At 43.8% G+C, this 18,149-nt stretch overlaps 1 protein-coding gene across 2 annotated transcripts; it reads right to left on the bottom strand.

Annotated features, from left to right (window-relative positions):
- Positions 1–4,122: 4,122 nt before the first annotated feature.
- On the bottom strand, positions 4,123–17,377 carry LOC148398622 (uncharacterized). 2 transcript variants are annotated; one of them, XM_088372859.1, is made up of 7 exons: positions 17,113–17,377; positions 16,493–16,571; positions 9,091–9,227; positions 8,900–9,010; positions 8,709–8,778; positions 8,333–8,499; positions 4,123–7,456 (listed from the first exon to the last, which is right to left on the bottom strand). In XM_088372859.1, the coding sequence occupies exons 1-7, from the start codon at positions 17,167–17,169 to the stop codon at positions 6,527–6,529; spliced, it is 1,551 nt and encodes a 516-aa protein (XP_088228985.1). In that variant the 5' UTR covers positions 17,170–17,377; the 3' UTR covers positions 4,123–6,526. The 2 variants fall into 2 exon arrangements, with proteins under 2 accessions (XP_088228985.1, XP_088228986.1); XM_088372860.1 differs by lacking the exon at positions 16,493–16,571 and having other exon boundaries at positions 17,113–17,264.
- Positions 17,378–18,149: the final 772 nt, after the last annotated feature.

The raw sequence follows: 18,149 nt of genomic DNA on the forward strand, positions 1-18,149 counted from the left end.
TGTGAAGAAACACAATATGAATATTAAAGCATGCAAAATATTGTGAGATGATTGGTCGATGGTCATCTCCTCCCCGTCCAGGTGTTGCTGAGGTCAGGCGGTTGGGTTTTCCCCGCGAAGCCCGGCCACATAGACGTGCTGTTGTTCTCGTTTCTCACCGACCTTGAGGTGTTCTCGTCCGGTACTCCCTATCTGGGCCTATTCCACAACACTTTGAAGAAAACAAGTTCATGCAGTTTGCCTGCACATTCTTCGCCACCCACCAATCCACACGAGCACTCCAATACTAGATATTAATATGATTATAAGTTTAACACAACCTTAAAAAATCTGTTTGCAAACTCCCGAAAGCACATTTCCTTTTACTTCTCACACCAAATTGATTCTTTGCGTACAAAAGGCAATCCCAGCAGAACAATTTGCGGCGTCCATCAGAAACCGTAAGGTACCGCTCGTAGTTGCTTGCGTGGGAATGGTGAACAAACCCCTTGCCAGTATATCAGCAACCACAACCACATCTTGCTATCCTTTGGCCATTGTAGGTTAAAAATGTTTTTAACAGTTAACAGTTCCAGGGGTGTGACTTTGTTGATCGGCATAGCACTGCCGTGGCTCAAATTAGAAAGTATCCATATCCAATCACGCATAAATGTTACGTTTAACGTGAGGCTAGCTCGAGGGCCTTACTGACACAACTCTGATTGGCCATCACAACTATTCATCAACTGTATTTGTCCGTTCACTTACAGTGAACAGACCCCGCATTGGTGATTCTAAAGGCCCGGGCAGCTTTCATGCAGCCTGGCAACATAAGATAGCTGAAAACTGATTGGATGAAAACTCTAACCTAGAAACAACAGCACTGGAAGGACCATAATATAACATGAAGAGAATGTGAATACTTATAGATATTTAGGGAAAGTAAATTAAAAAATGAAATAAACCTTTATCATTATTATGATTTATGGTTATGTTAGGCCAGCAAGAAGGCCTTGCTGTCTCTGACGGCCCACCACTGGAAATGGGCGAGGTCAAGGTAAAGGATTTCCACACAGCTTTGAGGAAATTCTGGTTCACAATTGGCATCTTAAGAGGGTGGAGCAGCGCACCTTTAACACTGTGTATAGTGAAAATGGGATGCTGCTGACCTCAACTTGGGGCGTATTGAGTCAGTAGAGAACCAGATGAGGTGGCTCAGGTATCTTAGTAGGATTCTTCCTGCCCCAGCGAGGTGTTCAGGAGGGGAGGCATCTAGAAAGCATCCTAATCAGATGCCCAAGCCTCCTCTCTGGTTCCTCTCAACGTGAAGGAGCAGTCGCTCGATTCTGAGTCCCTCTAGAATTACCTATCTGATCTCTAAGGGACACCCTGCGCAGGGATCTAATTTCAGCCTCTTGTATCTGGGATCTCGTACTTTCGGTCACAGGTCGTACTTGAGGGTAGGAACAACGTAGATCAACCAGTAAATTGAGTGATTTGCCTTTCGGATCTGTTCCTTCTTCACCACAACGGACCAATGCAGGGTCCGCAGAACAGCAGATGCTGCTCGGATCCACCTGTTGATTCCTGCTCTGTCCTGCCTTAACACGTGAACAATACCTCAAGCACAAATCCACTTAGGGCAAGATCTCATCCCCAAACCGGAAAGGGAATTCCACCCTTTATCCACTGAGGACCATGGTCTCAGATTTGGAGGTGGTGATTTTCAAGTCAACCACTTCACACTCGGCTGTGGACCGCTCCAGTGAGAATTGAAGATAACGGCTTGAAGACGACAATACCACATCCGCAAAAAGCAGCTACTTTATTTAATTTTTTGAAACACCCAGATACACATCAACCACTCTTGTATATAATAATTGGAAATTACTTTAACTGGAAATATAATGTACTGTAGCAAAGAGGAAGAACGACAAATGAGGTCCTGTCTGTATATGGGAAACAAGTCACATAGTATATTGTGAGGAGCATGTACAGTTTTGAGCAGCCTGTGGTATTTTTTACTGGCCAGCAGGTGGCGACTACTGATTGCAAAATGCGTCCATACGCTACAACCGGGCCTTCTCGTCATTTCAGATAACAATTGGTAACAAAATTAATACTGTAAAAGAATGAAATAATTATTATTGTTATTATTGTATCTTAATAAAACAGTTTGTGTCATCTCAGTTTTTAATGATTATTATTAATATTATTATTATTATTACAACCCGTCCATCCATCCATTAACAGTATTATTATTATTACTCTTATGTTAATTGTAATAATTCTTAAGCGCAAATGACTTGGGCCAAATTCTTTCTCTTTTAAAGTACCCTTTTTGGGGGGAGGAGGGGTGGGCACATTGTCAAACAGTAAATAGGACAAATTATACTCTTTCAGGGAAGAAAGTTCCAGCAATAAATAGCATGGTTCAAGTCAGCGTTGACAATCCATGGCCAACCCTAACCCTGGAAGTCTAATTTAAAAAAATAAATCTAATAATTCTGTAATAATTACAAATCTCTATAGTTAATTAATAATTCTGTAATTAATCAGGAATTCTGTTCATTATAATTTTATTGAAAAGAAATTGGTATTTGATTTATCACAAATAAATTTGATAACACACAATAGAAAGAGATTTATTTTATTAAAAAAAGTCAACTTTCAACCAATTGCAAATAATACATTTAAAATTATAATTTATGATAAGATGTACTTTTTACATTTACAGTACAGTTAACCTTTGATATTTTCTTTCAGATGTGTTTGTGTGCATCGCATGTACTATTAATGTCACGACTCGTCCCCGGTTGTTTTATTATGAGTATGTTACCATGATTTCTGTTCGCGTCGCCCCTCCCCTCCTGTGTTACCTAAGTCAAGTCAAGTTTATTTGTATAGCCCTAAATCACAAACAGTCTCAAAGGGCTTCACATAGCCAAAAATTGACAATTATTCTCAAAGCATCCCCTGATCTTAAGCTCCCAAAAGGGCAAGGAAAAACTCAAAAAAACCCTGCCAGGGGAAAATGAGAAACCTTGAGAAGGGACCACAGATGGAAGGATCCCCCTTTCAGGATCACCAGGTTACAATCAATGTAATCACAGTCACCTGCCTCTTGTTACCTGTCGTGTATTTAAGTCCTGTCTGCCCCTCACTCCCCTGTCGGATTGTTCTCGTCTCTCGCCTGTAGTCTCGTCGGTTTGTCTTTCGGTTTGGTTAGTTTCTCTCCAAGTTGGTCTGTCGGTTACCTCTGTGTCCGTTCAGTTATGCTTGCAGGTTCTATTGGTTTGTTCCCCTCATCCTCCCTTCCAACGACCTTTTCACTCAATAAACCCTGGTCCAAGCTGCATTTGGTCGCCCTGGCTCAACTCATCCATGACAGAACAATCCGACCACTTCAGCGACCACCGCCTGGACCAACCTCCTCCACGAGCTACCGCCACGACACCTGATCCACGTCCGTTGTCGGAGCTTGTTCCAGCGCCACCAGCTCCGCAGCTGCTGTCGGACTTCACTCCAGTGACGCCAGACCCACGGCCGCCATCTGAGTTCTTCCTGGCGCCATCGGCTCCACGGCCGCCATCGAACTTCACTCCAGCGACGCCGGACTCGCGGCCGCCAGTGGGGTTCCTCCCGGCGCCATCAAACTCGCGGCCGCCATCGGGCTCCACCCCAGCGTCGCCGGACCCGCAGGCGTCGCCGGACCCGCGGCTGTCGCCGGACCCGCGGCCGTCGCCGGAATTCTTGCCACCAACACCGGACCCGCGGCCTTCGCCGGACCTCTTGCCAGCTGCGCCGGACCCGCGATCGTCCCTGGACCTGCTCCCACTGCTGCGGTGCGTGGTGACTCCAGCGCTGCGCACAGCTCCGCCTTCCGAATAATGCCGATTGCGGTCTGGACTCATCCTCCCTTCCAACTACCTTTTGCCTCAATAAACCCTGGTCCAAGCTGCATTTGGTCGCCCTGGCTCAACTCATCCGTGACAATTAAGTGTGTGACAAGATATCGCAATGCTCAACCCCTTCCCAATGGAAAATCAAGGTCAATTCTAAGTTCACTCTGCTGTTATTTTTATATCAATCCACATTTTATCTGGTCTTAAAATAGATTGCATACAGGACTGTCTCAGAAAATTAGAATATTGTGATAGTTTATTTTCTGTAATTCAATTTAAAAAACACGTCATATATTCTGGATTCATTACAAATCAACTGAAATATTGCAAGCCTTTTATTTTAATATTGCCGAGTATGGCTTCCAGCTTAAGAAAACTCAAATCCTATCTCAAAAAATTAGAATATTTCCACAGACCAAGTAAAAACAAAGATTTAAAACAGCAAAACAAAATCACACATTTGAAAATGTCCATTAATGCACTCAGTACTTGGTATGGAATCCTTTTGCACGGATTACTGTATCAATGCGACGTGGCATGCCCAGGATGCTTCAATAGCAGCCTTTACCTCATTTGCATGGTTGGGTCTGGTGTCTTTCAGCTTCTTCACAATACCCCACAAATTCTCTATGGGGTTCAGGTCAGGGGAATTGGCAGGCCAATCGAGGCCAGTAATGCCATGGTCAGTACACCATTTACTGGTGGTTTTGGCACTGTGGGCAGGTGCCAGATCATGCTGGAAAATGATATCGTCTCCATAGAGCTTTTCAGCAGACTGAAGCATGTAGTGCTCATAAATCTCTTGCTACACAGCTGCATTTACTCTGGACTTGATGAAACAGTGGACCAACACCAGCAGCTGACATGGCTCCCCAAACCATCGCTGACTGTGGGAACTTCACATTGGATTTCAAGCAACTTGGATTTTGCTTCTCTCCAGCCTTTCTCCAGATTCTGGCGCCTTGACATCCAAATGAAATACAAAACTTCCTTTCGACTGAAAAGAGGACTTTGGACCACTCTGGAACTGTCCAGTGTTTCTTTTCCAAAGCCCAAGTCGAACGCTTCTTCCGTTGTCTTGAGTTCAGAAGTGATTTGACCATGGGAATAAGGCTATTGTAGCCCATTTCCCGGACACGTCTGTGAACAGTGACTTTTGATACCTGGACTCCAGCTTCAGTCCACTGTCTTTGAAGCTTCCCCAAATTCTGGAAGCGACTCTTCTTCACAATGCTGTTAAGACTGCGGTCATCTCTCTTGGTTGTGCAGCGTTTCCTGCCACATTTCCCCCTTCCAACAGACTTTTTGTGGATGTGCTGAAACTGCACTCTGTGAACAGCTTGCTCTTTGAGAAATTTCTTTTTGTGTCTTACCCTCCTGATGGAGAGTGTCAATGGTGGTCCTCTGGACAGCAGTCAGATCAGTAGTCTTCCCCATACTTGAGATTTAGTTTACTGAACTAAGCTGAGTGTTTTTCAAGGATCAGGAAACCCTTGCAGGTGTTTCGAGTTAATTAGACCATTCAAGTGATTAGTTGAATACCCTACTAGTATACTTTTTCCATGATATTCTAATATTTTGAGATAGGATATTTGAGTTTTCTTAAGCTGTATGCCATAATCAGTAATATTAAAATAATAAGAGGCTTGCAATATTTCAGTTGGGTTGTAATGAATCCAGAATGAAAGCCTTTTTTTTTTAAAAATTGCATTCCAGAAAATAAAGAACTTTATTACAATTTTCTAATTTTCTGAGACAGTCCTGCACATTTCATTGTTACTACTGTCCACTGTTGTGCCGTTTGTCCGATCGCGGTTTGCTTCGTGTGCGCGCCGTTTGATTGACAGCTCCGGCGTCCTCTAAGTTTCCCTCGCATCGTACGAGTAGCCTTTACGCAGCGGCACGGCGACTAACGGTCGCCAGCAAATGTATTTTGTTGTCTCGATCGATGACTTATGTTTAGTGTGTTGCCGAGAGTATTTCATTTATGGTTATTTAGTTATTATTATTATTATTATTGCCAATAATTCAGTAAAGCAATCAAAACTGAGCCACGCCTTCCCTTCTGTGTTCTGGCTGACACCCGGGGGCGAAAAGAGCATAACCATCCGAGCCAACACCCGATACAGTCCTCAGGCTCCCCAACAATAGCGGTAGCAGTTTGCATTAATTTATTGCAATGTTTTTCCTTATTCAGATTTGTTTCGAGACTACAGTTAGACTTCACTTTGATGGTTAATTCAGTTATTGCAATTTTGTTGTTTTATTGGTTTATTTACAGTTCGAAAACCATAAGCCATTCATTTACAAATGTGATTGCACTTTAGTTTACATATTTAAATGTTCAGATATTAAGATGTGATAGACAGTTTTTGCATGATTTGAATGAGGCAAAATAACATGGTTTTTCTCTCGAATATATTATAATCATTTCAGATGTAATTATTTTCTGTATAAAAATTATATTTGGTGTTCGAAAAGTCTTTTTTTCAAACTTGAGTCTTGAAAAAGAGGGAGTCGTCTTATAATTGGGGTCGTCTTATATTCGGGCCAATACGGTACATTTCTTAACGTACAGTTGACATTTTGGGCAACTAAGTTATTCAGCTTTGAGAGTTTACAATCAGCAACAAACTGAGTTACTAAATGATGCCTAGGTTTTCGTAGATTACATCATCAAGACGGTTGTCCGAGATTTTGGCAGCAGCGATGCTAACTAAAGATGATGAAGAGGGGGTAGGTGGTGTTGAAGAGGGACTAGATGATGGAGGTGTTTTGTTCACTTGAGCATAGAGATGGGCAAAAGGGTCTGGTTTGGTTTCATCTCTATCAGAAACTTCATCTTCCTTCCTCACGGGTACAGCATAAATTGGTTCATCCTCTGTCAAATGCTTAAAATGTTGCTCACTTGAACTGGCATTTTGTTCATTCTTGCCCACATTGACTTTATCGTACACTTCTGAATAAACAGAATCTGGGTGACTGGTGATGGAGCAAGGGTGTGGTATGAATAACTTGGAGCCTGGATTTATAGTTTCTTTTGAAGTTGGAGGATGAAGGGGAAGAACACTTGCGGGGTCCACATACACATGAGACATGGTAGCTTGAGGTTTTGGTAAATTTTTGATGCAGTCAGCTGGGTTGGCATATTCCGTTTCAGGTTGGCAACCATGAAGATCTCGACAGGGTTTGTCAAATATTGGGACCATTGGGAGAGGCATGAGAGTGATTGGAGGTGGCTGTAATTGATTTTCGGATAAGTGAGCAGAACAATCTTGACATACCATATTGTCTTCTGTGCCGGGAGATGTGTCTATCTGTAAATTTGTGTTTTCCAGAATAGAGGCCGCACTGGTCATCTCTGGTATTTCAGGCAGAGAGGAATGAACTTGTTTCTTGACAACTAAACCTTTATCTTCTTCCTGATGAAGGTTACTTGATGTAACAGCTAAAGTCTTTTGCTTGATTGTTCTCTGAATCAGGTTGAATATTTTCTCAGAGTGTTTTGTTTCAAAGGTGAATGTTCCAGGACCACTGTCACATCTTCTTCCTGCTTCAATCGTTAAGGCCAACTTGAAAACGCACGCACGCACGCACGCACGCACACACACACACACACACACACACACAAACGTTACTCTTTAATATCATACGTATTAAGGGCCATGATGAAAAAGTATTTTTGGAGATATAAAAGTATTAATATTAGACTTTATTTATTTAGCATTTTTCAAACAATAATATAAAAATCTTCACACAAATAAAACACAGAAGACTAAAGAAACCCAATCCCACTGATACTTAAAGACACACATAAAGAAAACTATTCCTGCATGCACATTTACTCTCACAAATAATAGAGCACTGAACAACAGACAACAAGGGGATACGCTAGAGGATGGATGAAAAAAACAATAATAATAAATAATAAATGCGATAATAATAATATAATAAATAATAATGATCTTCATCACTAAAAACATAGATGACAATAAAACAGTTTTATTAAGATAATGACTAAATTACAGGTCTCTCAGTGGAGCGACAGCAGGTGCTGGTCTTGGACTTTTGCATTTACTGTTGTATTTACTGTTTGCCATTCACCCAATAAAATCACTATTTTACTCTGACTGACTTTAAAAAATAAAATTACAACTTTATTCCTATATTGTATATCTACACTTTTAGTCCATGGTATTTCCGGGACCAGATGGAAATCTAGAGTCAGTACCGTCATTGAGAAGACTCTAACGACATGGTTTATTGCAGAAGCGGTTCTGAATTTGAAGGCTTTTTAATTTTTGTGAGGAGCAGTTCAACAAATGAATGAACGTAAAAAGCAAAGCAGGAATATTATTGTACATGTTCCTGTAACCAATTCAAATGTCGATTAAATGTGCAATTTGCTTTGAATGTTTTTAATCATTTATACATTTGATAACCCTTACCTTATCTTTACCATATCGTCGTAGCAGTTCATATGGCCATTGTCTTACAATGTTGACTTTCTGGGTATCTTTCAAAAGCAGGGTCTTTTGTCCAACCTGTAGCCGGTATGATCCCTGCAATCCACAACGTATCGCTGCATCTGTCCTTTGCACCACCACACTGAACTCTGAGGGGACAAAAGATGAGTATACGGAAATGTAATACCACGCTAGTTGTATTAATATTCGATGAATGACACTTTAAACTTTATGAGCCTAATTTACCCAAAGACTGTTCTATTTTGTCCCCCATCGAAACCAGAATAAAAAAATATTTATTGAAAAGGCTAGGGGGTCATGTGGTGGAGAAATATCAAAGCACTACAGTAGACATTACCATCATTTGTCGTTGCATATATCTGATTTTCCTCCATACGAAGCTCATTAGTGTCTGAGCCAGTGCTCCTCTGAGGGGAGAGAAACGTCACCAATTAACTTAACCGAAGACGTTTTGGTTTAGAGAGACAACTGTGTATGCAAAAGAAAAGCATTGACAGTTATCAAATACAATATAATTTGTGGTCTAACCTGAAAGGTTCCTTGACAAAGTTTCTCTACCCAGTCCACACAATCATCTTTTTGTGTAGCAAAAACCATTGTTCTGTCTTGCGACTCCACACAAAAAGCGGACATGTTTTCCTAAAAACAGACATCATTTTTAATCAACTATTGCTATTTATGTACAGTATGTAGAAATCCTACATAATAATTACAGGCACCATGGGACAGGCTTCAGCATTTGGTGGGAGTCTTTGGACACTTATAAGCTCAGAGAGTCGGACCACTTTGACCTTGCTTTCTTGCAACTGCTGGTGTCTCTTCAGCCCTCCAATATGTTCCCTTGCTCCACCGCCACCTGCAACATATGAGCAACAGAAAAATTTCACAATCGTGTCCATTATCATATAGTGGCCTCTGTATACACCATGCCTCATTTCTTAGAAGGAAGTGTTTTCTTTTAAAAAATAAACGCAGAACCCCCAGACAGATGACTAGACAAAAAAAAATAGGTGTCCATCCATCCATCCATCCATCCATCCATCCATCCATCCATCCATCCATCCATCCATCCATCCATCCATCCATCCATCCATCCATCTTCTTCCGCTTATCCGGGGTCGGGTCGCGGGGGCAGCAGCTTTAGGAGGGACTCCCAGACACTTCATCCAGCTCATCCCGGGGGATCCCAAGGCGTTCCCAGGCCAGCTGAGAGACATAGTCTCTCCAGCGTGTCCTGGGTCGTCCCCGGGGTCTCCTACCGGTGGGACATGCCCGGAACACCTCCCCAGGGAGGCGTCCAGGAGGCATCCTGATAAGATGCCCAAGCCACCTCATCTGGCTCCTCTCAACGTGGAGGAGTAGCGACTCTACTCCGAGTCTCTCCCGGATGACCGAGCTTCTCACCCTATCTCTAAGCGAGAGCCCGGACATCCTGCGGAGAAAACTCATTTCGGCCGCTTGTATCCGGGATCTCGTTCTTTCGGTCACGACCCATAGCTCGTGACCATAGGTGTGGGTAGGAGCGTAAATCGACCGGTAAATTGAGAGCTCAGCTCTCTCTCTCTTCACCACAACGGACCGGTACAGGGTCCGCATTACTGCCGACGCTGCACCGATCCGCCTGTCGATCTCGCGCTCCATCCTCCCCTCACTCGTGAACAAGACTCCAAGATACTTGAACTCCTCCACTTAGGGCAGGTTCTCATCCCCGATCCGGAGAGGGCATTCCACCCTTTTCCGATCGAGGACCATGGACTCGGATTTGGAGGTGCTGACCCTCATCCCGACCGCTTCACACTCGGCTGCGAACCGTTCCAGCGAGAGCTGGAGATCACGGCCTGAAGAAGCCAACAGCACCACGTCATCTGCAAAAAGCAGAGACGCGATGCTGAGGTCCCCAAACCGGACCCCCTCAACGCCTCGGCTGCGCCTAGAAATTCTGTCCATAAAAATTATGAACAAAATCGGTGACAAAGGGCAGCCTTGGCGGAGTCCAACCCTCACTGGGAACGAATCCGACTTACCGCCGGAAATGCGGACCAGACTCTGGCATCGGTGATACAGGGACCGAACCGCCCTTATCAGTTGGCTCGGCACCCCGTACTCCCGAAGCACCCTCCACAGAACCTCCCGAGGGACACGGTCGAACGCCTTCTCCAAGTCCACAAAACACATGTGGACTGATTGGGTGAACTCCCATGCACCCTCGAGGATCCTGCCGAGGGTGTAGAGCTGGTCCACTGTTCCACAGCCAGGATGAAAGCCACACTGATCCTCCTGAATCCGAGGTTCGACCTCCCGACGGACCCTCCTCTCCAGCACCCCTGAATAGACCTTACCAGGGAGGCTGAGGAGTGTGATTCCCCTGTAATTGGAACACACCCTCCGGTCCCCCTTCTTAAAGAGGGGAACCACCACCCCAGTCTGCCAATCCAGAGGCACTGTCCCTGATGTCCACGCAACGTTGTAGAGGCGTGTCAGCCATGACAGCCCCACAACATCCAGAGCCTTTAAGAACTACGGGCGGATCTCATCCACCCCAGGGGCCTTGCCACCGAGGAGTTTTTTAACTACCTCAGTGACTTCGACCCCAGAGATTGGAGAATCCGCCTCAGAGTCTCCAGGCCCTGCTTCCTCAATGGAAGGCGTGTAGGTGGAATTGAGGAGGTCTTCGAAGTATTCTCCCCACCAACTCACGACGTCCCGAGTCGAGGTCAGCAGCACGCCATCCCCACTGTAAACAGTGTTGACGTTGCACTGCTTCCCCCTCCTGAGACGCCGGATGGTGGACCAGAATTTCCTCGAAGCCGTCCGAAAGTCATTCTCCATGGCCTCACCAAACTCCTCCCATGCCCGGGTTTTTGCCTCAGCAACCGCCGAAGCCGCGTTCCGCTTGGCCATCCGGTACCTGTCAGCTGCCTCCGCAGGCCAAAACGGCCCGATAGGACTCCTTCTTCAGCTTGACGGCATCCCTTACCGCTAGTGTCCACCAGCGGGTTCGGGGATTGCCGCCACGACAGGCACCAACGACCTTACGGCCACAGCTCCGGTCGGCCGCCTCAACAATGGAGGCGCGGAACATGGTCCACATGGTCCTCAATGTCCCCCGCCTCCCCCGGGACGTGGGAAAAGCTCTGCCGGAAGTGGGAGTTGAAGCTCTTCCTGACAGGAGATTCTGCCAGACGTTGCCAGCAGACCCTCACAGAGCGTTTGGGCTTGCCAGGTCGGACCGGCATCTTCCCCCCTACCATCGGAGCCAACCCACCACCAGGTGGTGATCAGTTGACAGCTCCGCCCCTCTCTTCACCCGAGTGTCCAAAACATGCGGCCGCAAATCCGATGACACGACTACAAAGTCGATCATCGAACTGTGGCCTAGGGTGTCCTGGTGCCAAGTGCACACATGGACACCCTTATGCTTGAGCATGGTGTTCATTATTGAAAATCCGTGTCGAGCACAGAAGTCCAACAATAGAACACCGCTCGGGTTCAGATCGGAGGGGCCGTTCCTCCCAATCACGCCCTTCCAGGTGTCAGTCATTTCCCACGCGAGCATTGAAGTCACCCAGTAGAACGATGGAGTCCCCAGAAGGAGCGCTCTCTAGCACTTCCTCCAGGGACCCCAAGAAGGGTGGGTACTCTGAGCTGCCGTTTGGTGCATAGACACAAACAAAAGTCAGGACCCGTCCCCCCACCCGAAGGCGGAGGGAGGCTACCCTCTCGTTCACCGGGGTGAACCCCAATGTGCAGACGCCCAGCCGGGGGGCAATAAGTATACCCACACCTGCTTGACGCCTCTCACCGTGGGCAACTCCAGAGTGGAAGAGAGTCCAGCCCCTCTCGAGAGGGCTTGTACCGGAACCCAAATTGTGCGTGGAGGCTAGTCCGACTATATCTAGTCGGAATTTTTCTGCCTCGCACACCAGCTCGGGCTCCTTTCCAGCCAGAGAGGTGACATTCCATGTCCCAAGAGCCAGCTTCTGCAGCCGGGGAGCAGACCGCCAAGGTCCCTGCCTTTGGCTGCCGCCCAGCTCACATTGCACCCGACCCCTTCGGCCCCTCCCACAGGTGGTGAGCCCATGGGAAGGGTCACTACGGTCATTACAACAAATTGCCGTAAATGTTTTTAAAACAGTATATTATGGAACATTTATAATAATTGTACAACATGGTGGTCGACTGGTTGGGTTCATAGTGGAGAGGTTACGGGTTCAATTGCGGCTCCGTCTTGTGTTTTCTCTGGGTACTCATGGTAGGCCGATTGAGCACTCTAAATTAGCTGGCTACCAGTTCAGGGTGTCCCCTGCCTACTGCCCAGAGTCAGCTGGGATACGCTCCAGCACGCTCACAATTCCCGTGAGAAGTGTTTCAGAAAATGTATGGATATAAAACACTGGTAAATAAACTGTAATTTAATTGCATTACACTATGATGTAAGTAAGCACCATGATGCCTTCACATTTCCAGACATTATTCATCACTCATTATTTGAGGGTTTATGCTTCAATTTTGGTTGCAACACTCTTCAGCTACTCATTTGTGAGAGCTGACTCACTTGATTTTGGAACTCAAAGCCTCAGTTTAGGTCCAACCAGAATAGTACATGTGTACCGATGTACATCCCTGGACTTGAGATATGCTCACACGAAGGGTGGTCTTCCAACCATCGATCCAATTCCTGAACTGGTCATTGTTTTGGTCCAATTTTAAATCCATTCGCTTGTGTCGTTCTATTTACTAGTTAGCGCAAATCTAACCAGAGCTTGTGTCCTTGGCAGGCTCCAGCAGCATCCAACAAGTTAAAGTTAAAGTCCCAGTGATCATCATCACGCACACATCTGGGTGTGGTGAAATTTGTCCTCTGCATTTCCCATCCCCATGTGATTTTGATCCATCCCCTGGGGGAGAGGGCACCAGTGACCAGCAGCGGTGCCGCGCCCAGGAATCATTTGGTGCTCTAACCCCCCAATTCTAACCCTTAATGCTGAGTGCCAAGCAGGGAGGCAATGGGTCCCGTTTTTATAGTCTTTGGTATGACCCGGTGGTTTGAACCCACAACCTTCCAGTCTCAGGGCAGACACTCTACCACCAGCCCACTGAGCTGGTCAACAAGTCATCAAATTCCCTGTGAATTATGACTCATTCGTGCAGAGCACTACAAGATAGTATATAGAGATTGAGATACTTGGAAAAAGTAATGAATAATGCAAAAATACAAATTGCCCCCTCATGGAGAAGCAGGCTAAGAGACAAGATCATGATGGCACATAAGCAAATCAGTCAGCTAACAATAGTGCAGAAGGGAGTTATGAAAGCCAGGTCAAGGATTGGAAGAAATACAGAAATGGGTCAAAGGGTATTTAACACAGTGTATTATATGTTTCTTTGAGCATGTGTACAGTTTTGACATATTTGGTTGATTCATGGATTGAAATTTCATTTCGATAATCCATTTGTACTGACAGCAAATGCCAAACTTAAATTAAGACCAAACACACATTATCCTGAAAAAAAAAAAAAAAAATTAAGGTTAATCTTATGGTAAAGTCAACCACCGCTATTCACTATTCATTTGTCTAGTTGATTGACAGAGTAATGTAGGCTATATGTAACTTGGCTAACGAATACGTCTGGAGATATTTAACAAAGATTTGTTTCCATTCATTTTATATTGTATTTGGTTACATTTAGTTATATTTATACCATCTTAAACACCATTACGCTGAGATTGCAGCGACACAAAAATTTAAAATACGTACCCATTTCTACACCCAGGCGCACTTGCATTGTATACTAAAATTGAGTCTCAGATTTCAAATCGTTAAACAGTATTTATATGATAAACATCCTTCCAAATACTTTTAACAGGTGAAATAATTTGCATCACTACTATAAAACATTTCTTATCATGGTAGCCATTTCGACTTTTTTGGGTCAACTCAGTGTGGAGTGTTTTAAAATGACTCTACTAATGAATATACCAGCCTCAGAGCTACTTCTATTTTTGCAGCTTGAGCATTCTTTATTCTTTGCCCACATTTTGGCAAATGTCAAAGGAGCATTTTAATTCAAGGCTGATTTGTTTGTTCTATTTTTAAGTAACATTTTAATTCTTATGTGGTTATTTGCAGGAATATTGGATTCATCATATGTAATGTGTAAACCATCGAGGCACGCATGCAAGTGTAAACAGATAACAAGAGAAAATGTGCATCCGGTGAGCTTACATAACTTCATCTCCACAATCCTGGGGTCTATTTAAGCTGTCAAATTTACTTTTCATCTTCTGCTGCTCACCCTGCTGTTGCATGCATGTTTTTTGTTGCTCACACACACACAGGCACAGCACACATGCACACGCACGCACGCATGCATACACAACACATACACACACATACATGCATGCACACACAACACACACACGCACACACTTATACATGCAAACGCACATACAAACCTAATCACCAGCCAGTCGCTACCTATGTCTGTGTCTGTATATGTACTGAGCCTAAAGGCATGTACGTATACAAATCCATAAAGAATATCCATCTCTCTGGCCGGCCGGCCATCCATCCATCATCCAATAATGCATCCATAACTGACTTGTGGTTCAGGGCAGTGTCACTTCCCAATAAAACCCAAGTATTCCTGTTTATCACTATAATTGTGCTGACTGACCCTGACTCGACTCAACATTTAGCCCAGTCTCATTGACAAATCTACTTGGCTCGACTCGACTAGTTTTTTTTGGTACCTACTAGCCCGGTTTTAAAACGTGACGGAAATACTCTGGTGGCCAATGATTTTAAAACGTGACGGAAATACTCTGGAGGCCAATGATTGGTTCAAGACAACTGTCATCAATGTGTGGCTACGCAAACCACCACCCAGGTAAAACAGATGCCGTTAACCGACGAAGAGAGGTAAAATAATTACTTCTCAGTAAATAAATACTTGGATTATTTAACATTATTAGTTTACAAAGATGGGAAGAGGCAGCTGGATAGATCCATGAGAGACCAAAAGGTGTTCATCCACACAAACCATTGTTTTTGTCAGTGTGCGCAGTGCACGTGAGTTATGGTCCCTGTAACATGACGTAACTAGCAAGATAAGTAGGGGCTGCCGGGTAGTGACAGTGGCAGTCTAGATTAACTGTTTTTTGGTGTAGAGCCAAGTAAAGTAGAGCAGCGTGGACCAATCCATGACTTGGATTAATTTGACCCTACAGACAAATACTCTGTGTTCTCTGTACTCTACTCTGTAGAGACATGAACATTTTTAACAAAGACAAATCTACAAAAATAATGTGTAAAAATGCTCATCATCAATTTGAGAGCAATCAAAAATACCTTTTAAAACACACAATTTAGAAGATTGGCAAAAACTGGGGTCGCGGGCGTGTTGGAGCCTCATCAAGCACGAGGCGGGGTACACCCTGAATTGGGGCACACAGAGACGAACAACCATCCACACTCGCACTCACACCTAGGGGCAATTTGGAGTGCTCAATCGGCCTACCAAGCATGTTTTCGGGATGTGGGAGGTGCCCGGAGTGCCCAGAGAAAACCCATGCAGGCACACGGAGAACATGCAAGCTCCACACAGGGAGGGAGGGCCGGAGGTGGAATCGAACCCGCACCCTCCGAACTGTGAGGCAGACTCATGGGAGTGGGAGTTGGACTTTTTTTACCTCATTGACTGGGTTGACATACCCTTTAGCACAGCTCCATCTAGTGGATGCATAACGCAACCCTAATCAATCCCAGTTTGATGCAGTAGCTTTTGCGCCTTTTAATCCAGGGCACCCTATATATGAACACATTTCTAAAATAAAAAAATTCAATGAAGGTGTGCTTTATAATCCACTGTATTTTATACATTAAATACATCCCAAATAAAAAGTATTGGTACTCATCCATTCATTTCCTGACTCATGTAACCTTACTAGGGTAGCAGGTGTGCTGGATGGTACCGATGTTCATTAATGTGTGTTCTCCCGATTTAAATAAATAAATGAATAAATAAATGAATAAATAAAGTCATTGAGTGAGAATTAGCCCGACAATTACAGTGTGCTCATTGGTACTTGAATGCAGATAAAAAGTAAGATGAATGTACCTGCTATAAACTGAATCTCCAATCGACCAACCCCATTGTTGCTGGGTGGAACCAGTGACAACAACACAGGCTTCCATTTCTAAAAGGAAAGAGAAAAGTACTACATAGATAATAAATACATTGTGATTAAGTTTGTTTAGTACTTTATTTAGAAGTAGTATCCAATCATAGTTGAGACGAGGTTTTCCCTCACTGTGGTGTGACAGTATCTACTGTACAGGAATCTGTATCACAAAAACTGGTTGTGTTTCAACATGCCCTGTTTGGGCTCCGCTCCTGCTTGCTCACTTGCACAACAGTTGTACAGTTGTGTTTAAGCATAAAGAGGAAAGAATGAAAACTATTCTATTTAAATTCTCTAAATCAAGCAATCATTCGAATGAACAAACTGCATCATGCACTATAATTACACTGCTTATGAAATGACCTTTCATATTAACTCTAAGGTTCTGATGAAGCGCAGCTCGTCCTCCTATTGTATGTAGGATATGAATAGTTTCAATAATCGAATACAAACAGAACTTTAGAGTATTTTCAGGTTAATTTTGTCAAAACGAAAACATATTTTCACTTGAAAATCACTAAACCAACCCCGTCATTTCACACAAATTTCTACTTACTTTGCCAGCTTTGCGAGGTTGTAAGTAAACCTGCCCTGTTTTCGTGGGAGAATCCATCAAGGAAGCAAAAACATTATTATGGATCTTTGAATTCAATAAAGACTTGAGCAGCTTTCTTTCGTCTTTTTTCCCTCCCTCTTAGAGAAGGGCGTGTCTATATCCAGGAATGTTTGTAACATGAGCCTCACCTGGAAGTGTGCTTTTAGGATAAGGAAATAGAACGAGTTCAAGAGTATTTGACAATATACACACATTACACAGACATTTTACATTTATTTTCATCAATTTTCTCTTCCTTATTTTACTTTCTTTCTGTTTGACTGGGAAATAACCAGAATTGTTTTCCTGTTTTGCTTAGTTGTTGGGATTGGCTGCTGACCCCTGCAACCCTGAAGAGTATATGTGAAATATTTATATAAAACCAAACAAATGGAGAAAATACAATCCAAAATGAAATTATAGAATACACATTTACAAGAGTAAAAATTGGCAAAATATAGAAAATGTCTCAAACCTTTCAGGAAACTGGTCCTTAAGAGCCCCTATCCCGCCTGTTATAGGTGTGTCCCCATACTCCTACGCAGCTGACTCAAAGCCTGGGTAAAAGCCAGGAAAGCCTGATAAGGATCACAATGATTTGTAGTATGGGCTCTTCGGACAACAAGGAAATTTCAGTGTCCTACATTACATGAACAAGACAATAACAATTACACTATCGGTCATGAGTTCATTGAACCAGAAATACTAATTTCTCATAAATTACCCAGGCTCTTGTTGACAGATTGACTTTTTTTGTGTCATGGAATTTTAATTGACAAATTTGATTAGACAGCAGCTTTTCATATTCCAATTGAGGTCATTTTACCATATGACATCCTTGCTTCCATTCTTTTAGTGACCTATTCATCCAGCCTCTGTGTTTGGCCTCAAAGACATATCATAGTTAATTCCGCAGGAAGCACATCTGTGAAAGCATAATACTATCCCGCAAATGATTAATTCTTCCGCATGGATGAGGAAGCCCCTATACTGCATCG

The sequence above is a fragment of the Syngnathus floridae genome, chromosome 4 (assembly GCF_059516105.1).
Source record: "Syngnathus floridae isolate MCC-2025c chromosome 4, RoL_Sflo_1.0, whole genome shotgun sequence".
Classification (NCBI taxonomy): Eukaryota; Metazoa; Chordata; class Actinopteri; order Syngnathiformes; family Syngnathidae; genus Syngnathus; species Syngnathus floridae.